General features: G+C 35.0%; 2 protein-coding genes, 1 long non-coding RNA gene and 1 pseudogene across 4 annotated transcripts; 2 read left to right on the top strand and 2 right to left on the bottom strand.

Annotated features, from left to right (window-relative positions):
- Positions 1-2,293: 2,293 nt before the first annotated feature.
- Positions 2,294-3,465, top strand: LOC120071393 (glutathione transferase GST 23-like; annotated as a pseudogene). The gene is made up of 2 exons (XR_016531538.1): positions 2,294-2,841; positions 2,940-3,465. The product of XR_016531538.1 is annotated as a glutathione transferase GST 23-like (transcript).
- A 658-nt stretch (positions 3,466-4,123) lies between these two features.
- Positions 4,124-5,356, bottom strand: LOC120071386 (putative glutathione S-transferase). Its single transcript, XM_039023646.2, has 2 exons — positions 4,671-5,356; positions 4,124-4,600 (listed from the first exon to the last, which is right to left on the bottom strand). The coding sequence occupies exons 1-2, from the start codon at positions 4,977-4,979 to the stop codon at positions 4,229-4,231; spliced, it is 681 nt and encodes a 226-aa protein (XP_038879574.1). The 5' UTR covers positions 4,980-5,356; the 3' UTR covers positions 4,124-4,228.
- A 3,738-nt stretch (positions 5,357-9,094) lies between these two features.
- Positions 9,095-9,837, bottom strand: LOC150038154 (uncharacterized). Its single transcript, XR_016531537.1, has 2 exons — positions 9,695-9,837; positions 9,095-9,506 (listed from the first exon to the last, which is right to left on the bottom strand). It is a non-coding gene; the product is annotated as an uncharacterized LOC150038154 (long non-coding RNA).
- On the top strand, positions 9,223-10,193 carry LOC120087601 (glutathione transferase GST 23-like). Its single transcript, XM_039044462.2, has 2 exons — positions 9,223-9,531; positions 9,627-10,193. The coding sequence occupies exons 1-2, from the start codon at positions 9,223-9,225 to the stop codon at positions 9,990-9,992; spliced, it is 675 nt and encodes a 224-aa protein (XP_038900390.1). The 3' UTR covers positions 9,993-10,193.
- Positions 10,194-26,919: the final 16,726 nt, after the last annotated feature.

Raw genomic sequence — 26,919 nt, 5'->3', positions numbered from 1 at the left:
TCATCCAAGTTTAGGTTCATCCCTTCTTCCAAAACAAATTGCGGGTAAGATCTAAAATTCCTTTCAAATTAAATTTGGGTATATCCCAAATTTTTATCAAGTTTAGCTTTTATCCTTAGACTAAATCAAATTAGAGGAAAAATCTCATTAAAATTTGACCATATTCCAAATTTTATCCAAAATGCTAGCTAAACGTATATACTAAAGTCGTAGTTTGATTGGCACATCAAATGCAGTTTAAATCAAGAGTAAATAACTCGTATTTTGATTCCAACTTCATTTTTTCGAGATTTATCCACCCACATTGTGCATAAATCTCAAGAATAGCAATTTGTTGATGGAGAAATTTTAGACAAGTCATAAATTGCCACGTCATTTACTAAATTAATGACAAAATTTCAAATCATCAAATTTGGGACCAATTTGAAGTTAACATGTGTCCCAAATTGAAAATGAAAACAAATTCCGTTGATGCCACGTGTGTTTATCATGACTATTGAATCGGATAAAATGAATTTGGTCAAATTTGATACTATTATTTGGGTTGAAGTTCAATTAAGCCCAAAAATAGGTTGAATTTGACCCAAATGTCAAATTAGGCCCAAATTCAACTAATTGAGCCCAAGGGCCAGACCCATGGACCGACCAAGCCCAAACCCATGAACCCCACCAGAGAACTCTGTAAATAAAGGAGCTCTCTTCATTTGTTAAGGTCGGAAATTCTACATTCCAAATAGCCTAGAAAGAATTCCCCCAACAATTAGAAGACTCCTAGACTTCTGAAGCTGCACACTTCTTAAAGACACAAGTCTCCTGAAGATACAAAGACTCTTTTAAGACTTCGACTTCAAGAACATCACGCGCTCCGTTTTTTCAAGTCAAGCGTATGCATTCAATTGAGAGAAAATCAGAGGATCAAGTACTAGAGATCGAATTACTCACATCAAATCTACATCAACACAAGTTCACTCCATGAAATACATTTCTCCATAAGCTTCGTGTGAACATTGATCCTCCAAGAAGATCATTAAGCCCAAAGGCCGATCATCCCAAAAGATCATCAAGCCCAAAGCTCGATCATCCAAGAAGATTAACAAGTCCAAAGGCTGATCATCCAAGAAGATCATCAAGCTCAAAGGTCGATCATCCTAGAAGATTAATATGCCCAAAGGTCAATCATCCAAGAAGATCAACCAACTTAAAGATTAAAGTTCATTTTGAAAGTATCAAAGAATTATGTATTAGATATTGTACTCGCTATACTGAAATTAATATAAAAATCAAGTTCAACTCCACGAAACAAATTTCTCCGAAAACCTCGTGCAAACAGTTATAAAAGAAACATTTAAGATTAGGGTGACCCCATAAAATAAAACAATATCATTTAATATAGTATCAAATGTTAAATGGAAGTAGCATGGAAATACTAGTTTGAGTAGTGAGTAAGGAGATTCGAACGCACATCTCTAACACTAAGGGCCTTTTTATTTCATAGGTTTTTCCATGGAATTTCAGACAGACATTTAATATTCTTGTTTGTTTCATAGAATTTCAAATTTTAAAACTCGGGATATATTACTCGAGAGATTTTCAAAACCCATTTGAAATGAGTTTTTTAACACCTTGCAAAAATGTGAGATTTTTATGCTTGGAAGATGACCAATAAAAATATAGCTTAATTCATTAATAAATTAATATCAATTATTCATTATTAATAATTTTGATTAATATTAAATACAAATATATTAATTAGACTTAATAAATTTCAACTAAAATTTTTACAATTATTATTATTATTTTGCTATCTTAACTATTTAATATAAATTATTTCTATTATTATAATTAATATCAATATTCTGATTAATTTATAATAATTTAATTATTTTTAGTAATTAATTTAAATTAGTTAATCATGTTTAATAAAGGTTTACTACAAAAGTATTCATTTATTTTTATTTTTATTGATTAAATAATGTTAAATTTATTTAATGACTACAAATAATTAGTCTCTTGTATTTATTTAAGTAATTATTTAATTTTAGTTTTTACATACAAAATTGGTAAATTGAACCCACATAATTAATTTTCCCACATTAATTATCTGTACATCCAAACACAGATATTAATTATATCAGACATTGATTCCGACGACTCTAAGTGTTAATTGATGGATGCTCGCTTTGACTTTGAGGAAATTTAACTAGGACTAGTGCATTCTTAGTATCCTCTTTCAGCATTTAACACATGATTAGATTATATTATTTTACACCACAAATTCAAAGCAACTGAGTCAATTAAGAGTATTTTATTATTTCATTCTGAAAATAAATCGAGCAAAGAAGCTTATATATTATATATGTATTGTTTTTTTCAACTATTTATTTATTTTTTAATTATTGTTAATATTATTATCTTGCTAAAGTTTGTTGGGTTTGAGTCGTGAAGGCCAAGAAAAGGCACTAAACAGAGGACTACATAAACGATTATCCCCTCATTCATTTGAACTTCAAATTGAATAATCCTCCGTTGAAGATGACGGAAGTGAAGTTCCATGGAACTTGGCCAAGTCCATTCAGTTACAGAGTCATTTGGGCTCTGGCGCTCAAAGCCATTCCTTACGAAAACATAGAAGAAGATCTCGCCAACAAATCTCCTCTGCTTTTGCAATACAATCCCGTTCACAAGAAGATTCCAGTCCTCGTCCATGCCGGAAAATCCATCTACGAATCCTTCATTATCCTCCAGTACATCGACGATACCTGGCCGGAGAATCCCCTTTTGCCCTCTGGTCCTCTTCAGAGAGCTGCCGCTCGATTCTGGATCAAATTCATAGAAGACAAGGTATTTTGGACAGATCACATTCTAATTTAAACCGATCTTACATTCTTGCATTTCGAACTACACTTATTCTAAACCATTTTGGAACTAATTTTCATTAGAGCTTGGAGATTTTGGGGGTAATTGATATTTTGGAAGGGGGAGAAGATAAGGAAACGGTGAGAAAATCGACCTTGGAAGTGCTGAAGACGGTGGAAGAACAGGCACTCGGCGACAAGAAATTCTTCGGTGGCGATGAAATCAACATGGTGGATTTGGCGTACGGGTTCATCGCGAGGTGGCTGCCGATGATTGAAGAGGTGATGGATGTGAAAATCCTGGAACCAAATACGGTCCCTCGCCTCTACGCTTGGGCGGAGAACTTCCGGCAAGCCGCCGTGATTAGAGACAATCTTCCCGATCACGACATGATGGTTCGCGGCTCAAGTTCCGGAGGGAGCAGCTATTGCAAATTAAGAGAAAATCATAAGTGTGATTCTGGATTTGATCTTCTAGCGCCGTTTCGGCCGTTTGATTTGGGAATTTTACGGCTTTTTCTTTTGTTTTTGGGTGTTTTGTTCATCTTTCCGACTGTGTTTGTATTTTGGTTAAGCATATACTACTTTTCTCTAAGGTTTTCTTTCTTTTTCTTTCTTTCTTTCTTTCTTTCTTTTTTTTTTTTAAACAGATACTTTTCTTTGAATTTATACTTTAGTAAAATGAACTACTAAGTTATTTTATTAAGCCATAGAAAAATATTTAAGTACATCTCAAGTTACGTTCATTTATATAGAAAAAATTATTAATTGATCTTTAGAAACCTAAAATGAAAAATGTCTTGTTCAAATCTTATGTTGATGTTACGATTTGTTTTTCTTTCAAACTTTTTCTTTCTTCCTCTTTCCTTCTTCTTGCAACCAACTTCAACAAAACCGTGTATTAGGTCCGATGGTGAGAGAGTGAAGAAGGAAAAAAATAGCAATAGCGAGAGAGAGACAAATAGAAAAGAGAGTGATCTTTGAGTGAGAAAATGAAGAGAGAGCGAGATTGAGATGAATAATTTCATCTTAAAGTTGGGAAAGGTTAAAAAAAACTTCCATTTAGAAAGGGGGCAAATTTCATTTTCTCCCTAAAACTAGGGTCATAGGTACAAAAACTCCATCTCTATATTCCACCCAATTGTGTAATTATCATTATTATTAGGATGGTTTTTAAATATAGAAAAATAAACCATTTTACAACTATTAATAATCTATCAACATCTAATAGTTTTAAAATTTTATTATATCTTTAAATAATTTTATGATTTGAGATAATTTTCCTTATTATTATTATTGGGAAGAAATACCATGCCTTATAAATTATAATTTGGCGAACTCACTACAAAACACAAACAGAACATATTGTGTTTCTAATTATCTTCAGCAGATTGCAGCAGTTGCTTCCTCCGGCGCCGGAAATTCGCCGCCATGAGGTTCCAGTCAGGTAGATTATCTCTGATCACCGGCGCTTCTCTGAATCTCTCAGCCCAAGCATACACCCGAGGGAAATCTTCGGCATTCAATAATTTCACTCCCGTCACTTGTTCAATCCTCCCCAACCAATACGCAATCCCGCCAAACGCCAAATCCGCCATTCCGATCTCATCTCCGCCGAAGAACTTCCTCTCTCCGCCGCCGAATCCCCATTCCTCGACAGTTGCCAGCATCTCCAAGCTCTGTTTCTTCGCATCCTCCCCTTCTTCTTCATTCTTCGCACGGAATACCATAAAAACCGCTGGGCCCTAAAATTACCAAACGACCAATCAATTCAATTAGGTATGTAATTCCGATTTGTGAATTTCATGATTTTACCTTATCTTCTATGAATTTGATCCAGAATCGAGCAGTGGCTCTCTCGTAAGGATCGGAAGGCAGCAAGGGATTTTGCGGCCATGTTTCATCGATGTACTCGAGAATGATCATGGATTCACAGATAGGGTTTCCGCCATGGACGAGCACTGGAATCTTCTTGTGAACGGGATTGTATTGCAAAAGCAGAGGAGATTTATTGGCGAGATCTTCTTCTATGTATTCGTATGGAATGGATTTGAGAGCCAGAGCCCAGATGACTCTGTAACTGAAAGGGCTTGGCCAAGTTCCATGGAGCTTCACTTCTGCCATCTTCAATGGAGGGTTTTCAAGTTCAAGAACTGAGGGAATCACTTTTGTAGTGCTTTTGCTTGGGCTTCAAGAATCAAAGATATGAAAAATCCACCTAAATATGGTTTTAATATACAATGTGTCTTTGAATTTTTCGCCCCATTTATTCTTAATTAAATACTAGAATATTCTTAAATTATTGAGTTGGTTTTGAATTGTGTTTTCAAATATTTTTAAAATAGTCATACTTCGATGTTGCTAAGTCCATACTCTCTCTTTTTTATATACAAAAAAAAAACCAATTTTTAATAATTGTTTTTTAAAAAAAAAATAATTGCCTACATGCTAAAAGAACAGAAGTATATGGACAAATGAATGATTTAAAGTAAACCAAACCCCATTCAAATCCAGCTCTTTGTATACTATATTGTGTTCCACTTCATATTTTAAACTTTCTTCCTAATCCACTGTTCATTCTTCCCTAATGCAAGTGGTTAACTATTATTATTATTATTATTATTATTAATACATATAGGCCTCCTTTGGTCTTTTGTTTTTTAATTTTTAATTTTTAAATATTAAGACTATAAATACTCATTTTACCTTTAATTTTCTCAATTTATTATCTACGTTTTACTAATATTTTAAAAAATCAAACTAAATTTTAAAAATTAAAAAAATAGTTTTTAAGAACTTATTCTTTTTTGGGATTTATTTAATAATTCAACTTTTTTACCGTTTACATAAGAAAAATGTAAATCATAATTACAAATTGAGAGAAAATATGTTTAATTTTTAAAAATCAAAAATCAAATGATTATCAAATAAAGTGTTAAACTTCTTCTTTTTTTTTTTTTTTTGTTATCACATTCTGTTGTTAAATTTCCTTTTTATTTTTTAACTTTTAACATATACATTTATAAATTATTTTAGTTTTGTCATAGCAAGTAGCTCAATCATCATTTAGTAAATAAGTGTGTGTTTGGGACGAGAACTATCCTAAAACTATAATTTACCTCTTGCTACAGTAAATATTATTTTGTATTTCACAATCAATTTGCTACAGTATTCACTATTTGCTAGAGTTTTTACTATTTTACATTCATCATTTTTTTTTATTCTTTGCTACAATGTTTATTATTTCCTTCTCAAACTAAAATAGTTTGCACCTCAAACACATATTATTATAACTCAAATTAAAATAATCTACACCCCAAACACAAACTATTATAACCTAGTTATAATAACCAACGGGTATAATAACTAACTCTTTGCCCCAAACGTTCTTGAAGAGACCTATGCTTTCCACCCCAATTATTTTACATGTATTATTTTAGTTTTCATTTTTATTATTTTTTTCATTTTACAAAGATATATTTACATATTATTTTAAATTTTAGTATACTTGAAGAAGCTTACTTCTATTTCCTTTTCTCTCATATATCCGTAAATTTTGAGAATTGTATCAATTTGAACCCTAAACTAAGAATTGTATCAATTTAAACCTTAAATTTTTTGGGTTGTATCAATTTAAACCCTAAATTTTAGGATGTGGATCAATTTAAACCCCGAACTAATAGTTATATCAATTTAAACCTTGAACTTTCATAAGTGTACCAATGTGAACTTTCATAAATATATAAATTTAAACCCAAAATATTCATAAGTGTATCCAAATAAAATTAATGGAGAGTTTAAGTTGATACAATTATGAGAGTTTAGGGTTTAAATTGATAAACTTATAAGTTGAGGGTTTAAATTAATACAATTATTAATTAATACAATTGTTAGTAATCTGAAATTTAAATTGATACAATCCTCAAAGTTTAAGATTTAAATGGATACAATTATTAGTTTATGGTTTAAATTGATACAACACCCAAAGTTCGGGGATATAAATTGATATTTGCCCTACTTTAAATCTTTAGTAAATTATTATAGGAAATTTAGTTGTAAACCTAAGTTTAGTTCTTATTTTTCAAAGTTGTGTCTAATAAGTAGTTAATTTTTAATTGTGTCTAGTATATCTTCTAAAAATGTCTAATAGATTCATAAACTTTCAATTTTTTATTTTATAGTTTTAAATATATATTCATATAAAAAATTAATTATTTCATTAGATATAACATTTAATTTTTTGAGTAATTAAACCTTAAATTTTCAATTTTGAGACTAATAGTTCCATCAATTTAAAAAAAAAATCAATTAGATACATAGTTATTTTTTTAATCTAATATAACATTTAATTTTTAACATTTTCAAATATTTAAGAGATATATTAGATACAAAGCTAAAACTACATGAATCTATTAGATGACTATTTGAGAAATTAGAGACCTATAAGACAATTTTTAAACTTCATGAACTATATATATAGACAAAAATCTAAAAATTCACGAGTTAAATTTCTAAATTTATATAAATTTGTATCTCTAATATGTAGTTCTAGATCTGCCACTACTTGAAACTAGACAAGTAAATATACGAGAATTAAAAGGAAATAAATTTAAAAGATAATTTAGAAACGATTCATGAGATTTAATTGAACTATGAAAATCAAATAAAAACTCAAAAAATCATATAAATTCAATCAAAATTATGAAAATTATCTTATGATTGAATTTGTATATCGTTAAAATATTGGAAAAATAAAGAAGAAAAAGTCAAGCAACATCCATGAGAAGAAGACTAAAATATAGGTATATCTTGAAATGTTCAAACACGCATGAGCTTACGTCATTGGTATCCCATTTTCAAGAAAAAAAAACCACTTTCCAGATTATATTTTTTTCCATTTTTATTTTCTTTTACAATAAATTAGATTTTTTTATACAAATCAAAGTGGTGTTCTCTTCAAATGTCTATGTGGATGCGTGCCCACTAGGTCATATCAAGCACTACAGTTTCATACTATCTTAATTCATCGTTTGTTATTAATAAAGCATTTGAAAATTATGTGAGAGAATATCAATCGGCTAAATAACATTGGGGACAATATCATTGAGCCCTCTTTCTTTATTTAGGAGGCAAAGACTTAGAGTAGTATCATGTAGATTTTCTTTCTCATATTTGTTGATGTCAAAATGTTCGAACATGTTCTCTTGCACCTAAAACTTTCGAGAAACGTGAGGCTTATTATCTTACTACTCCCTACCCTGAGTAGTTTTTTATGCTTGTGACTTGCCATGTAGTTTTCTAGTTTGTCTATTTTATTATTTTGCTTGTATTGTCCTAATAAAAAAAGAATAGAAAAAAAAGAAAAAGTAGCATAGATACTTCTATGAGCAAATTTCTATTGGGTAGTACATACTATTTTTATTCATCTTTTTATACATTATTTGATTATATTATTTTAAAATATAGGTCTCACAAAATTCTTAAATTTATGTATTTACTAAATATTTTCCCACACAATTCATTTGATTATATTACATAAGCAATATTGAAATCGGTATTAAGTATCAATATTAATACTTCTATCGTTTGAATACCAATATCATATACGAGATCAAATCTAAGTAAAGTAACAAACTAATACAATGACTAACCTATAGAGCAAGATAACAACGAAGTGAATGAAAGAAACAATTGAACAATTAATCGAAACTACTCAAATACTAAACTTACCAAATATTAAATAAACAACAAACAAATCACATTTGAGAAAGGAATAAAAGGAGGAAGATGCTTGAATGTGCAAAGCGGTCGAACTTTCAAAAGTTTGGTAGTCTTTTATTATATCTTGAGGGGAATATAGTAATCATACGTGTTTCCATTACTAGTGTTGTGGTAAACAACCTCCATAGAAATTAAATTAGAATTACATAATATCTAATTTAAACGGGATAAAGAAATCCAATTCCCTTTTACGTTACACGTAAATTAAATTAGACTCATTACAATGGGATTAATTTTGATTACGCCGTGGCCTTGGTTTTGGATGCTTAAAGGAATGGTTGAAAATTAAAACCAAGTAAATACGAAGAGGAATAAACAGACACGATAAATCCAACAAAGAAAATAAATAAAAGAAAAAAATACTAATATATTACTGAAGAATAAAACCTAATTTACTTTAACAATTTCGTTTAGAAAATAAATAGATCGGAAAATTCAAAGAAGCTTTGTATGTACTGTTTTTTTCAAATTATTATTTTTATTATTTATTTACGTTCAGGCCAAGAAAAGGCACATAACAGAGCAGTATATAAACGATTATACCTTCATTTGAACTTCAACTCAAATATTCAATCCTCCATTGAAGATGACAGAAGTGAAGCTCCATGGAGCTTGGCCAAGTCCATTCAGTTACAGAGTCATTTGGGCTCTCGCACTCAAATCCATTCCATACGAATACATAGAAGAAGATCTCGTCAACAAATCTCCTCTGCTTTTGCAATACAATCCCGTTCACAAGAAGATTCCAGTCCTCGTCCATGACGGAAAACCCATCTGCGAATCCTCCATCATCCTCCAATATATCGACGAAACCTGGCCGGATAATCCCCTTTTGCCCTCCGATCCTTTTCAGAGAGCTACCGCTCGGTTCTGGATCAAATTCATAGAAGACAAGGTATTTGAACCAATCGCTTTCTAATCAAACCGACCTTACATTCTTGCATTTCGAACTAGACTTAATTATTAACATTTTGAACTAACTTTTACCAGAGCTTGGAGATTTGGGGAGTATTTATCGCGGAAGGGGAAGAAGATAAGGAAAAGGCGAGAAAAGCGACCTTGGAAGTGTTGAAGACGGTGGAAGAACAGGCACTCGGCGACAAGAAATTCTTCGGCGGCGATGAAATCAACATGGTGGATTTGGCGTACGGGTTCCTCGCACGGTGGCTGCCGGTGGTTGAAGAGGTGGTGGATGTGAAAATCCTTGAACCAAATACGGTCCCTCGCCTCTATGTTTGGGCGGAGAACTTCCGGCAAGCCGCCGTGATCAGAGATAATCTTCCAAATCACGACGAGATGGTGCCGCGGCTCAAGTTCCGGAGGGAGCAGCTATTGGAAATTGCGAAGAAATCATGAGTCCGATTCCAGATTTGATTTGATTTGGGAATTTAGGGCTTTTTTTCCTTTTGTTTTTGGGTGAAAGAGTTTGTTTATCCATTCCGGTTGCGTTTGTATTTTGGTTAAGAATAAGTATTAGTGCGAGTATTGTACTTTTCTTTGAGTTTGTACACTAATAAAATCTAAAAAATATTTAGGTGTTTTTAATTTTGAAGAAAATAATTTCTTGGTCTCTCAATTTTGAGTCCATTTTTATTTAGTCAAACTTAAACTTTTGAATTTGATTTTAATTTAGTTTAACTTTCAATATGCTACAATTTTATATGAGTTTTTACCTCAATTTGGTCCCTATATTTTAAGATTTACACTTTTAATCTTAATTTTTTTTTACTAAATACTCATTTTTTGTCTTTAGAATTAATTTATGTTAATAAATAAAAAATAAAATTATAATTAATTGAGTTTCACTATTCTTATCACTTTTAAAATTAAATTTAAAATTTTACTTCATAATTGTTTTTCTAAAATATTTTTGAATTTTGGATGAAATTACTCTAAGAAGCACAAAAATAGATGTATCTGAAGGGAGACAAATATTGTTGTCATGCTTATTTTACATTAAAATTGGCCGTACGGTAGAAATTTGAAAGCAGCTAGACTTCCTCATGAAAAATAAGTTTGAAATTTGTTTTTAATTAGAGTTTAACAATACTTGTGGAAAATGGTATTGAACTATACTAATTAAAGTTAGCAACTACCACTACCACCACATATTTCAGCTAAAAATGAAAATTTCTATCTTCACTAATCGAAGGAAACAAGAGAGAGAAACTTTTCTTTCTTTCAAAACAATAATAAATAGCTATAAAATCTTAAATAATGGCCACAAAGCCAAAGATTAGACAACTCGATGAAATGAAGAAAGTGGAAATTATAAAATCCAAACTCGCTTCCATTGAACTTTAAAAAACTTGCAACCAAAGAAAACCACACCAAACAAATCAACACAAAAAAAGTGAAAATAAAAATCCAAAGCCTCCATTGACAATGGATGAAGTGAAGCTATTTGGGCTCTGTCCCTCAAAGAAACACCCTATGGATATGTAGAAGAAGATATCACCAACAAAACTCATTTCCTCCTTCACTCTAACTCTCTCCTCCAGAAGCTCCCCGTGCTCGTCCATGGCGGCACGATCTCCAACTCCTCTATTATTCTCGAATACATCAACGAGACGTGGCCGCATAACCCCCTACTCCTTACCGATCATCACAACAAAGCTTTGGCTCGATTTTGGATTCGATTCATCGATGACAAGCTAATTGCATTGTCTACCGACTTTATATGAATAACTTTTAAGTTTAGTCTCCACCTTTTTCTTATTCCTTTCATTTTTTAAAAAATTTAATTTAGATCTTGAATTTTGTGTGTGCAATATTAGGTTCATGAACTCTAACTAAATCTAGAGAGTTCTAGACATATTGTACATTTTTTTAAATTAATTGATGAAATTATTAGTCATAAAATTGAATGATCTGTTAGTTTATGAAGCACATATAGTTAAAGTAAAGCAAAGAATTCATATGAGATACGTATCAGATACGAATACTCCCAGATACATATCTGACACACGATTTTGCGTATCTATTTTTACGCTAACATTTTTTTAAATAAAATATATAAGCAACTCATCTATTCTTTCTCAACAAAAAACTAAGCATCTTCATGTTCAAATCTCCATAAAGTTCCATAAAATATAACCCACTTGAATATCTTTAACAATTCAATGAATAAGTTCTTCCTTTATCTTCATACTTTTACCTCTAATTCTCTTCTTCTTATCTGATCAATCTAAGTCCCTTTTCTATTGCATTTTATTAACTATTGTATATCAATATCTATGTTGCTTTTTGTATTATATTTTAGTATTTGTATTGACATTTTATAAGTAACCATTCAGCAACTAAGTAACCACTGACTTCAGATAATTTGTTGGCTAAAAGTACAATCCACGTGAAATGAAGATCTAGCCTTACACGTTGATGACTGTGATCTATTTGCCCCACTTTCCTTTATCATAATGGTTTCTGAATGACTAACTCCATTTTTGTATTTGCAGATTAGAGAGAGAACGAGAGAGAAAAAAAAAAAGAAAGAGAGGGGAAACTCTGTCAAATTTCTTGATGAAGCTTGATAAAGAAGATGAAGGAATTGCAGTGCATGAAGAGTAAAAGAGAGGAAGAAGAAGAACAACAGTGTTTACGTGGTTCGGCAACAGTGGCCTACATCCATAAAAGAGTTGGAAAGTTGTTTATTTCTTATAGAGATTGAAGTTTACAATAGATAAGTAGCTAGAGATCTCTTTTCTTTTTTTGTGTATAGAAGATTCTAGCTAGGATTCTTTATATAGTACTTTTACAAAGTTGTTATAACAGAATGTAAAGTTTATTTCATACATGTTTCTTAACAAATCTCCACCTTGAACTGAACCTTTACTAGATCCAGCTCCTTTTTGCTAACACTTATGTTTCATCCTTTGTCTTTGAACTCAAACCCGATGATGTCTAGAAATTTTTTAAGTTTGAGCTGGGTCACAGCTTTGGTCAGCATATCAGAAGCAATGTCCGAGGTATGTATCTTCAAGACCACGATCTTCTTTTCTTCAATTTGTTCATGTATAAAGTGATATTTGACATTTATATGTTTTGTTCTATTGTGATATCATGGATGCTTAGAGAAATGTATGGTGCTTTGATTATCACAATAGATTTTCACTGTGTTCTGTTTAATACCGAAATCAAGTAGTAATCCTTTAAGCCATAGGCCTTCTTTAATAGCTTCTGAAAGGGCAATAAATTCTGCCTTAGTGGTAGAAAAGGCTATCACTGACTGTAATGTAGCCTTCCAACTAAGAACACAGCTTCCATATAGGAAGATATACCCAGATAGAGACTTTCTTCTATCTAGGTCTCCTACATAGTATGAGTCAACATAGCCTATTAATTCTGGTTCAACGTCAAAAGTCTAATGATATAATAGTCTGGCATTCACAGTACCCTTTAGATACCTCATAATCCATTTAGTAACCTCCCAGTGCCTTTTTCCAGGGTTGATCATGTACCTACTGACCAAACTAGTGACATATGCAATGTCTAGCCATGTAGAAATCATTAGATATATGAGGCTTCCCATAGCTTAGGAGTAGGGAATTGTAGACATTAGCTTTAGATGCTCAACATCTGTTTCTTTGGATGAGTTCTCTAATAACAATTTAAAATGATGTGTTATTGGTATGCTAACAGTTTTTGCCTCTGTCATATGATACCTTTTGATTAATTTCTCACAATATTGTGTCTGATTTATGCATAGTTTGTGTGTTATTCTGTCCCTTTTGATATCTATGCCAAGTATTCTATTTGCACTTCTCATATCTTTCATTTCAAACTCTGATTTCAATAGACTTTGACTTGTTTTAAATCTTTCATGGTAGTTCCCGATAGCAGCATATCATCTACATATAAGAGTAGATAGATAAGATTTGCATAGGTCTTAGTGTTTATATAATACAGCTATCATAGGAATATTTAATAAATGTATGAATTCATTGAATCTTCTGTTCCAACACCTAGGAGACTACTTAAGTCCATAGATAAACCTTTTTAGTAGACAATAATGATCTTCTTTCCTACTGACAATATAGTCTTTAGGTTGACACATATAATGAAGGAACTCTTATTCAAGAGTACCTATGAGCGCAAACAGATCTTTCCAATTTATTGTGACAGAATTACCACATATACATCCAAAACATACTAATATGCATTCATAATGGCAAAGAGATTAAGAGATCATACCAGACGAAGATTTCTTCTTCACAACGAGTCTAAAACCCAACCGCCTACCTTGAACAATCACCACTCGGACAGAAGTAAACGGAGATGACACCACCACTCAGAGCCCTCAATATTCTTGGAGTGAGAATCCAAAGTGTAGGCTTTGTTCGGCTTTGGTGGAGAGAAGGAAGAGAAACCGTACACAACGATCAAGCAAGCGAGAGATGAGGTCGTCTATCGCATAGACAAGATGCTTGATTGTTAAGATGAAGTATACGATCGTGTAGGAAAGGGAAAGTGATCGTATAAACGATCATGTAGGAAAAGGGTGAGCGATCGTCTAAACGATCGCGTAGGAAAAACTAAGCGATCGTTTATACGATCATTGAATAAATATCGGGAGGTAAACGATCGCTTAGGAAAAGGTAAACAATCATTTAGTTAATAGCGCGGAAAGGTGTAATCGGTAAGCGATCGCTTAGTAATATCGTATATGTAAGCGATTGTGCAGGCACTATCGTATAGCCACTGACTTTCTAAACGATGACACTCTCTTTAACACAATGTCCGCGCCTTCCATGCTCAACACACCGTCAGCTATTTATGCATCTCAAAATGATCTTTCAATACACTCATCCATTATTTAGAACAGAAGAGATGCCGTCCCATTTCCTTTACAACCGTCCAATGAATGTGATCTCATCATATTCATAACACATAAATTAATATCATATATTAATTATAATATTTTCCTCTACTAGATATAAACCATATTTATATCCAATTTCCTCCAAATTAATGTATCTCATACATAAAGTTAATTATATCATATATAATCAAACTCCCTTTTCTCAATTTGAACATTTCAACTGACCCAAAAGCTGACTCTCAACTTGTATCTAAGCTACCAAGGGAACTTTATGGACCTATGACTCGAAGCTTCAATCGTACGTGAATAGCTGACTAAACTCTTTAATCACGATATCCACAATCTGTTAACTGCCGTGCATTCCACTAAAGACCGACAGTTGAACTCTTCTTGCCATAGATATATTTCTATGTCCATTGGATATAATTAATCATCAGTACGATGACCCTTCACAGATACTCGTAATTATAACAGACCAATTTACCGTTTTGACCTTGTAATTACATCTTCCTCTGTAAGTACCACTGATCCCTCTAATGAACAAACAACATAGTCCTACTATATGTGAACACCTCTCGGGCCATGAGAAGGTGTGTGGCACCACATCGTTCAAGCCTCGGGATCAGCCCTTAAAAGAGCAATCTATCTACTTACCCCTACTTTGGGGAAGGAGTGAACTCTATCTTGTGAAGCTGAGTTCCCAGCTCCCAAATCAGATGAATCCCTAAATGGTAGGTTTGAGTCGGTGCTCTGGCCACTCGCACCAATGCAAATCAAAGGACCGCCCTCAATGGTAGGAGTTCCTAACTCACTTAGAATTGAGGTCATGTTACTTATGGTCATCCTAGTGAAGTGTAGTCTTAGTCATGAACAGAGTTATATGACAAGACATTAACACTTCGAGGTCAAGTCTTATACAAACTCTTTGTATAAGATGCCTCAGCTCGCATGTCCACTACACGAATCAAGATCAGACCATCTGTGACAAGTCATAACATTTGTAACAATTCCACAAAGAGGGCCACGTCCATAGTGTTACCAGAATAAGGTTTCCTTCCTATATCCATATACTACAGACTATTTTTGTTGTCACTTAAGACATGATCCACTTGTATGTCACTACATACATGCTTAAGTTACATAAAGACAACCGAGGAATTAAGCTTATTGGTTTGTAGTAAAATAAAAAAAAATCTAAATGTGCAAAGTCAAGTAATGAAGTAAATATTATTTATATTATACATCACAAGTGTTCGTACAAAGTTGTTTACAAACTACATGACATGAGACTTTAGGGCCCAAGCCCCAACATATAAATAGTTTCATCTAGAAAACCATAAAGGAAAGTTGTTTTAACATCAAGTAGTGGGATATTAAGTTTATTGGTTGGTGGTAAAATAAAAACATCTAAATGTGCAAAGTCAAGTAGTGGAGTAAATATCATTTATATTACACATCATAAGTGTTCGTACAAAGTTGTTTACAAACTACAGGACATGAAACTTTAGGGCACAAACCCCAACAATCTCCCACTTATCCTAAAGTGAAGTGGGGAGTACAAGTAAACAGGTACAAAACAATAAACTAGGGCATAAAAACCCAGTGCAACAAAAACTTCCACTTGCCCTAGTCCAGCCGTGGGCGGTCCTGTAGACCATGCTCTGAAGGTGGCCTTCAAACACTATAGCCGTGAGAGCCTTCGTAAACAGATCAGAACTGTTTTACTCTAAGGTGATCTTCGTGACAATCACGTCTCCTTGATGCACTATCTTGCGGATCAGATGATACTTCCACTCTATGTGTTTGTCGCGCCTATGACTCTTGGGCTTCTTGAAGTTCGCCACAGCACCACTATTGTCACAATAGAGGGTGATGGGCCTAGACATATCTGGAACAACTTCCAGCTCTGTCAAGAACTTTTTTAGCCAAACGACCTCTTTAGCAACTTCACAAGCTGTTACGTACTTGGCCTCCATCGTGGAGTCGGTGAAGCACCCCTACTTAGTGCGCCGCCACACTACAGCTCCTTCATTAAGAGTAAATACTGACCCTGAAGTGGACTTTCGAGAGTCCTTATCAGTCTAAAAGTCATAATCCGTGTATCCAGTAAGGATCAAATCCCGAGACCCGTACACGAGTATGTAGTCCCTCGTTCTCCGAAGATACTTGAGGATGTCCTTAATTGTGGTCCAGTGACCCTGGCCTAGGTTAGACTAATATCTACTGACTATTCTCACAGCATAGTAGATGTCTCATCTAGTGCAGAGCATCACATACATTAAACTGCCAACGACAGATGCATATGGGACCCTCTTATGTCCTCAACCTCTTGAGGCATCTTAGGACACATGTTCTTAGACAAAGTGACTCCATGTTTGAACGGTAGTAAGCCCTTTTTGGAATTCTGCATCGAGTACTTGAGTAAGATTTTGTCAATATACGATGCCTAAGACAACGCTAGCACTTTGTTCTTACGATCCCGAAAGATCTGTATACCTAGAACAAACTGAGCCTCTCCCAAATCTTTCATTTGGAATTGGGTCGTTAGCCAGTTCTTAACTGTAGTCAGTAGACCTACATCATTCCCAATGAGTAGTATATCATCTACATACAATATTAAGAAAGCTATTAAAACATTGACTATTTTTTTTGTAAACACAAGGTTCATCAACGTTTTGGTCAAAGACATACGACTTGATTGCAGCATCAAACTGAATATTCCAAGATCGAGACGCCTGCTTGTAACTTAAAATTTATATCTTTAAGCATGTGGACAAATATGTGATACTACTTCTAGATATGCGTTACTTATGAATATTCTTGTAGTATGCCTTGCGTTGTCACAAGTTTCCTTATGTTGGAACCAAGTATAATTCCACCGCAAGTTTCTCGATGTGATCCGAGGTTGAACACAGGGACTGTTTGAGGTTATTTTGGTATGTTCATGGTATATAAGACCAGGTTTTTCAATCTTTAAAGAGTGTTTTGTATAAATATATAAAATTGCGGTAAAGTAAAGGAAAGCAGTAAAATGCGATAATAAAATAAGTACAGTAAACCTAAGCAAGATGATGCATGATACAGGCTTCATGATATAACATACTGGGGTCCAGGCTGGCTGTGAAGGTTATGCAAAGAACATGGAATGCGGCGGCAAGTCTTATGTACAAACAAAAAGAGAAAGATAACTAATATAAACAACGCAAGTTTCTTAATTGCGTTGAAGTTATAAGTACGGTTCCGCTTTTCTCTTGGCGTATACCTTTCAGTGATCAGCCGCGCTCCCACATGTCTGTGGTGAATCAGAGACGAACGTAATGAATGTAAGGTTGCTTCCATGTCTGGAAGTACTACTCACTTTAGTTAACACATTCTTCTAACCTTCTTTTGATAGATCAGAATGGTATCTTCACTTCTGCTATCACAGGTGAAGATGTTGTCTAACATGCTTTAGCTAAACGCAGTTATCTCTTTAACAAAAATTAAGTACTCGTTTAATTTATATTAATTACCAGGGGATTAAGAAGACATCATGGAGAAAGTGATTCATGGAGGAACGGAAGTAGACAGAAAATGGAATATGAAAGCAATCGAAACATTTAATATATCTATTAAGCGTTTGATACATGGTGTGTGAATGAAAAGATAAAGAAGGTGAAATACAATGATGAAAATAGATAGAACAGATATAAACAAGCGCCAACATATTGGCACCGATTCTGGTGGAGATCTGCTTGCCGGATTGGATGGATCAGATGGATGGATGAGCTTCCCTCTCAGGCTTGCTTAACCGGTAGCAGGGTTCCCAGCACAGAGCTTCTTGGCGGGTATTCAGTAGAATAGAACTGAGATTCACCTCTCGGCCTTGTCTCGTCTTCTTCCCGGATTTCTTCAGTTAAGCACCCAGCTCAGCCTTTTCTCTCAACACTTTAGCAGCAATTAGCCCCGTACCCAGTAGCATAAGTTTTCTCTAAAATCTATGGGGTATTTATAGATAAGGATCTTTGACTCTGGCCTTGTGGTCCCTACTTGTTGTTATGGAAATTTCGAAGATTGAGGGATATTATTCCTTCTGTTATGCAATCGGACCGTCAATTCTGCACAATTGTTAGTTATACACGTGTCTCCATCCTCCGCTTTTGCTTTGCTCAGCTACATCTTTTGATCGAGTGTTCAAATTCGGTGTTTGTTTTTACTACCGCATGCGGTTGAAAGTTAGCTCTGGATCGACTATCGCATTGCACCATCATTGCGTTAATCGTCTCTTCATTGTTGATTGACGGGCGCATTGCGACAGAGATGTGTTGATCAGTTCTTCTTGAGCAGAGCGCAAGTGGTGACTTGGTTTCCTGCAAAACAGAGTAAAATCTCCTTTTCTTCTATCTTAAAGATGTTAGTGGGTGTAATTTCGATAATTCATAATTATTGTATTTCGAAGCTAATTTTCATACAATTGATGCATATTTATTCTCTTTTAGCCGCAATATCTAGATAAGGCAGTCTAAATAACTTGTATTTCTACAAGTTATCACACCCCTAAATTTAGATATATGCTTGTCCTCAAGCATATCTTCTACTTAGGCAATCATGCTTAATTCCTATCCTATATTTTTGTGACAATTGGTTGCTCCGAATGTTACACTTAGGAACATTACTTGACATCGCAATTTCCTTCTATCCTTGCTAATTCTTAACAAAGCCCTACTTTATTCTTCCATATAACAAATTTTTGCTCAAAAATGCTTTTTTAATTTTTCAAAATAGAATGTTTTTCTCTTCTTGTCAAAACAACTCGATGTATCTATATGCGGTGGTCAAAAAGTTTGCATCATTTATTTAGAGACTATTGGTCGTGGTTACACTCTTCATTTTGGCTTGTCCACACAGGTGTCATGCGAACATCCAACTACGGTTGTGTGCCAATTTCAACTTTAACTCATGATATTCAGAGGAGTTGTCTTTTGCATTTATTTTTCTTTTCTTTTTCTATTTCATATTGCGTTGTTCTTGGAAACCCACCTTCGTTTTGGCTTGCTCCTACGGGTGTCATACGAACATCCAACTATGAGCAAACTCCTTTCACAACTAAACTCTTATAAGGTTGGAAACATTTTAAGGGTTTTCTTGTGCTGACATTAGAGATTTGTATGTTTTTTTTTATGAAAGAAAATGGACGCATTTTTTTGAAATATTGCATATTATTGATCTCATCTGCTCAGACCTTCTCCACCACCCATAAATTTAAAGATGAGCAAGGTTCTCATTGCGTTGTTTGGATAGACTAGACAAACACTTAGAAGAAAATTTCAAAAAGAAGGTTTTAGCAGAACTTTGAAAGATAAAAGATAAAGTATTGCTAAACTAAGAATTAACTAAGTGTTAGTCAGAATTTACTATGTATGGGAAATGTTTCTAAGTATAAACATATATTACATCATAGCAACGCAATGAAGAACACAAAAGTAAAAGATTGAGAATATCGCAAATATTGACAAAGGATGATTTAGAATATAGGTCAATTTGAAGGATTACAAGGAAAAGACCCACATGCACATTTGACGAATTTTGTAGACATGAGCATCGCATTCTCCATACCTAATGTGACTCAAGAAAGACTTAGGTTATATCTTTTCCCATACACACTGCGGGATGAAGCAAAGAGGTGGGCTCAGTCACTCGAGTCGTTGTCTAGAAGTAGTATCGCAAGGCATACTACAAGAATATTCATAAGTAACACATATCTAGAAGTAGTATCGCATATTTGTCTACATGATTAAAGATATAAATTTTAAGTTACAAGTTTATGGCGCTATTGTCTCGTCTTATTCCCGGATTTCTTTAGTTAAGCACCCAGCTTAGTCTTTTCTCTCAACACTTTAGTAGCAATTAGCCCCATTCCAGTAGCATAAGTTTTCTTTGAAATCTATAGGGTATTTATAGGTGAGGATCTTTAACTCCGGCCTTGTGGTCTCCATTTTTGTTATGGAAATTCCGAAGATGGAAGGATATTACTCCTTCTATTATGCAATCAGATTGTCAATTCTGCACAACCGTTAGTTGTACACGTGTCTTCATCCTTCACTTTTGCATTGTTCAGCTACATCTTTCGATCGAGTGTTCGCATGCGGTGTTTGTTTTTACTACCGCATGCGGTTGAAAGTCAGCTCTGGATCGACTATTGCATTGTGCCGTCATTGTGTTAATCGTCTCTTCATTGTTGATTAATGGGCGCATTGCGACAGAGATGCATTGATCAGTTCTTCTTGAGCCTTGAGCGCAAGCGGTGACTTGGTTTCCCACAAAACAGAGTAAAATCTCCTTTTCTTCCATCTTAAAGATGTTAGTAGGTGTAATTGCGATAATTCATGATTATTGTATTTTGAAGCTAATTTTCATACAATTGACGCATATTTATTCTCTTTTGACCGCAATATCTAGATAAGGCAGTCTAAATAACTTGTATTTCTACAAGTTATCACTGCTTCAGCCCATAAATGGACCGATTCAGTTTGCAAATTTTTTGCTCTTGCCCTTGGGCAATGAATCCTTCGGGTTACACCATGTAAATAGTCTCCTTAAGATTGCCATTCAGAAAAGTCGTCTTGACGTCCATTTGCCAAATCTCATAATTATAATAATCTGCAATAGACAGGAGGATGTAGATAGACTTTAACATGGTAACAGGTGAGAAAGTCTCCTCATAGTCGACTCCCTCCACCTGGGTATAACCCTTTGCCATAAGTCGAGCCTTGAAGGTTTACACCTTCCCATCAGCACCCCGTTTATGCTTGTAGATCCATTTACAAACTATAGGTCTTACCCCATCAGGCTGATCTACAAGATCCCATACCGAGTTGAAGTACATCGACTCTGTCTCGAGATTCATGGTTTTGACCCATTCATCCTGATCAACATCCTCCATTACCTTTTTATAGAACAACGATCCTCAACGCCGCCATCTATCACCATAGCTAGGAATTCTGTGAAACCCAGATAGCGATCAAGCGGGTTCGTATCCCTCCCACTGTGTGGAGGTTCCCTCAACTTTTAAGGTGGAACCGACCTACCAGATGAACTATCATCAACAATTTTGGTTGATGAAGCAGGTTCTTCAATAACTCTTGTTGATGTTCTAGTAGTTTCTTTAGAAAGCTCACTTAACATGGCTTTACTACGTGAATTGTGCTCCCTGATATGATCCTACTGCAGGAAAGTAGCGTTCGTGGAAACAAATACCTTTTTTTCAGATGGATCATAAAAGTAACCTCCTCGTGTACCTTTCGGTAGCCTACAAAGAGGCACAACCTCGATCGTAATTCCAACTTCTTTGGATTTACCTCAAGCACGTGTACTGGGTAACCCCATATGCGAAAGTGACGTAAACTAGCTTTACACCTATTCCACAACTCCAGAGGTGTTCTTGCAACACTCTTAGAAGGAACACATTTGAGAATGTATACCGCAGTCTCCACTGCGAAACCCCAAAACGAGTCTAGTAAGGAAACGTAACTCATCATGGAATGAACCATGTCCAACAAGGTTTTGTTTCTCCTCTCTGCTACACCATTTTGCTGAGGTGTACCCAATGCTGAGATATGGGAAACAATTCCATGTTCTAATAAACAGTCTTGGAACTCAGAATCCAAAAACTCTCCACCTCAATCTGATCAAAGTGTTTTTATTCGTCTATCCAAAGCATTCTCAACTTTGGCCTTAAATAATTTGAACTTTTCAAAAGATTCAGACTTTCGTTGCATCAGATAAACATGCCCATATCTCGAGTAATCATCAGTAAAACTAATAAAATACTCATAGCCTCATCGAGCTCGCACATCCATAGGACCACAAAGGTCATAATTTACTAATTCAAGAGGCTCTTTGGCTCGATAATCTTTTCTAGTAAAAGGTCATTTAGTCATTTTACCTTCAAGGCAAGATTCGCACACTAGTAAAGAATTTTCCTCTAACTCGCTTAGAAGTCCATTCTTCATCAATCTCTCAATCCTACTGAGCTTAATGTGCCTAATCGAAGGAGCCAAAGTCGGGCATTTTCTTTTGGAGAAATTTGTTGGCGTTTAGATTGAGTTACGATAGATTTAAACATCTCTATGTTATGGAGGGAACTTAAGGCTAAAGGTCTTAACACATACACGTTATTTTCCAGTTTAGATGTACAAATTTCAATACCATCCTTACGAATAAACGCTTTATTCAATTTAAAAGAAATAGTGTAATTGTATTGTAATAGATACTTTATAGAAATATGGTTCCTTTTTAGTTCAAGAACTACAAAGACATCTTTTAATATAAGAAACCTATTCTGTAAAGTAAACTGGATGTCTCCCACTGCCACAGTTGAGATGACGTGTTCGGTGCCTACTCGCAAAATCATCTCACCAGCCTTCAACTGTCGTCAGGATCTAATCCCCTGAAAAGAAGAACATACATGATTAGTGGCGTCTGAATCTACTATCCAAGCAGAATCATCATTCTCCACTAAACAAGTTTCTAATACAAGCAAATCATATTTACCTTTGTTTGCCTTGGCCTTAGCCTTGGAAGCCTTTTTTTCCTTCAGATAACGAGGACAATTCCTCTTCTAGTGTTCGTCTTAGTTACAGTGGAAACATTTTCCTTTTTCAACCAGTGGTAGATGCTTCTTCTGGGCGACAGGTGGCGGGTTAGTAGGCGCATTCCCTTTCCTTTTACCACCATTCTTCTTCTTCCCCTTTCCAGAATTAGAAGTTGAAGGTGCAGACTTTGTTCCTGAGGTCGAACCTCGATAGAACCTTTTAGAAGATGAGACAACATTTGCCTCACCTCCCTTTTTCTTCTTACTTTTCAGCAAGGATTTGTAAGTCTGCAACTCGTTGAGGAGAGTGGTAAGGGAGTATTCCACTTTGTTAAGAATTATATTGCTAACAAAGTGGAGGAAGCTCTCCAAAAATGAATGTAGGATAATGCTAACCTGACTACCCTCATCGATTTTAGACCCATTCATCTCTGCCATGTTAAAGGGGACCATCATATTCAGCACGTATTCACGAACAGAGGTGCCTTCCTCTATTTTGGAGCTAAAGATGTGTTTCAGAGCCTTATGCTTGAGCTGTCCAGACGGCTGTCCAAACATTCCCCGCAGGGACTCCATGATCTCACGAGCTGAGACCATGGACTCGTGTTTCTTGGCCAACACGTCACTAAGACTGGCCAAAATATAGGTTCGGGCCTTCTCGTTTGCCTGTGTCCAACGCTTGTACGCCGCCCGCACATTTCTAGTGGTGTCCTAAGGTGGAATAGGTGGACATTTCTTCATAAGGACAAACTTCAGATCCTCGATGATGAGTATCGTCATGAGCATATGTTTCCAACTTGAATAGTTTTGGCCATTTAGTTTTTCGGTGCTAAGTTAATTGATAGTGGCTGATGCCATTAAAAACCATTGCTAAAAAAATGAATAACCTTTTATGAGACTTTGTAAAAACCACATTTTTTAATTAACCAATTAATTTTAGCAAAACAGATTCCAAGTACCCTAAGTGAAAAGACTTATATTTTGCAATGATGCCCTAGTGAGGCAGGACAAATGTCACCAGTGGGGTGATCGAATGTCCCTTCACTGGGATGAGACATTCTCAACCATTAGGCAGAACCAACTCTTGAAACTAAACCTAATAGCCACCATTTGTTCGGTCCAGAATAGTTAACCCTTAACAATCTTGCGTAAGTGTAACCCCTCGTTTTCGGCCCCAGAGTCCTGCCTTAATGCATTCACCATAGGGAAAAAAGCAGATTAAGATAAGAGACTAAGTAACCTTATCCTCTTACAGGAGATCAAATAAAGAAACGCGCAAAACAATCATCCTATAGGGGGGACACACCGAGAGTGCCATGAGGCAATGCGCAAAAACTTTATTCAATCCAATGAGGGAGACCGAGGGATATGCTGTCGCACTTCCCGCTCCCACTTACTATGAACACTCTCTCCATCCACCTTGATATTGACCTACTCAAGCACCATCCGTTAGGGGACACGCTAAATGTGTCTTGAGGCCGAGGGTAGATCTCACGGTGTGAACTATGAGGGAGAAACGCGAGAGGTGAAAATGAAGCATCAAATACCCCAAGAACTTCCCACTGAATGTTTTACCTAGGGGTTTATTAACCTAGACTATCTGGCTACTGATGATGATGATCTAAGTCATTTATTAAGTTTGCTCAAAAACAACTTTTGTCTTTGGAAAAAAAAAAAAAAAAAATCCAAGTAGTCACATTAAACTCTTTAATGGGCTGGCCTTAATTTGCATATATGCATAAAATCTATCTAAATTACCTTTCCAGGTAGGTTCCCAAGTAGGGGTGTTCTGTTGCCGTCATCTTAAATACCTCAGCCTAGACAGAACCCGCCTTCGACAAATGGTCTATTATAGATAGACTTGCTACATATTAATCTTTTACTAATTATTTTAGTTCTAATTTCATTTTATAACCATTTATAAAATAAACAACTAAAGCAGTCATCACACATAACAAAGTATTTATAACGCTTATAAATATAATGTTAAATAAATAAAGCATACATAAATATAACCTTTATATTATATAATGTATGAGCTTGTACTTATGTAAATAAATCATGCTTCACTAAATCATAACACTTATAATAAAGAGAATATGCATGACCTAAGGTGAGATTTATCTATATGTGCATACCATATGACAATATATATATATATATATATATATACATACATACATCACATGTATAAAACCATGGATTAATGAACCGAAATGAACTAAAACAAAACTGGAATGAGAAAACAATCTATTTACATAATTCAGCTGAGTAAACTGGTTCACAAGCAAACTAGGTCTTGAAGCACCAAGAAGACTCCATCGTGTAGTAAATGTCGTAGGTAGACGATGTCCAGCGCGCACTAGACGATAGAAGCAAAATTAAATAATCGTGTAAACGACAACGAGGCTGCGAAGCCTAATCGTCTATGTGATCGCGCCACGACAGGTAAACGATTTACCTTACGTTACTAAGCGATCGTTTAGTTAGTTACTAAGCGATGAAGCTTGCTGACCTAAACGATCGTCTAGTGCGTGCATGCGTTAAATGATACGCGAGCATCCCATTGTCTACATGACCCGATACCCAGCAATCGCGTACCCCATCGTCGACATAATGCGATCAACCCTTGATCACGTACCCATCATCTAATCGATGCGATTAACAACGATCGCGTACCCCATCGATTGCCTGATGTGATCAACCCTTGATCGCATACCCCATCGTCTAACCGATGCGATCAACAGCAATCGCGTACCCCATCGTCTGCATGATGCGATCAACCCTTGATCGCCTCCTTCCTCGAAGAACCGCAACGTTTGCTCCGATCTTCTTCACGAACGACTCAAAACTCAAACATACTTTGAATTACAGACTCGATAACAATTATCAAAGCCCAAAAACGCAGGGACCTTTACAAACAAACAGAGAATTCAACAAACCGAGGTTACATCCCAGAAATTTCCATTAATCCACACATCCACAAACGAATTAACAATTAAAACAGAGAGTAGACATGCTGCACCCATCGTGAATGTAAATGCAATTCTTTTGCAGCAATGAATTGGAATATCAAAAAATCTAGTTCTGATACCAATTGAAGGAACTTTTATTCAAGAGTATCTAAGAGCGGAAGTGGATCTTTTCAATTTATTGTGACAAAATTACCATATATACATTTAAAACATACTAATATGCATTCATAATGCTAAACAGATCAAGAGATCATACCAGATGAAGATTTCTTCTTCACAGCGAGTCTAAAACCCAACTGTCTACCTCGAACAATCACCACTCAGACAGAAGGAAATGGAAATGACACCACCACTCAGAGCCCTTAGTATTCTTGGAGTGAGAATCCAAAATGTGGGCTTTGCTCAGATTTGGTAGAGGGAAGGAGAAAGATAAACCATACACAACGATGAAGCAAGTGGGAGATGAGGTCGTCTATCACATAGACAATATGCTTGGTCGTTTAGGTGAAGTATACGATCGTATAGAAAAAAGTAAGCGATCATCTAAACGGTTGTGTAGGAAAAGGGTGAGCGATCGTCTAAACAATCACATAGGAAAAACTAAGCGATTGTCTATATGATCATTTAGTAAATATCGGGAGGTAAATGATCGCTTAGGAAAAGGTAAACGATCGTTTAGTTAATAGCGCGCGAAGGTGTAATCAGTAAACGATCGCTTAGCAATATCGTATATGTAAGCGATCGTGCAGGCACTATCGTATAGGCACTGATTTTCTAAATGATGACACTCTCTTTAACACAATGTCCATGCCTTCCATGCTCAACACACCGTAAGCTATTTATGCATCTCAAAATGATCTTTCAATAAGCTCATCCGTTATTTAGAACAGAAGAGACGTCGTCCCATTTCCTTTATAA

This window comes from Benincasa hispida, chromosome 1 (assembly GCF_027475165.1).
Source record: "Benincasa hispida cultivar pf3 chromosome 1, pf3_genome.v1.1, whole genome shotgun sequence".
NCBI lineage: Eukaryota > Viridiplantae > Streptophyta > Magnoliopsida > Cucurbitales > Cucurbitaceae > Benincasa > Benincasa hispida.
This window is presented reverse-complemented; position numbering and strand designations above follow the sequence as displayed.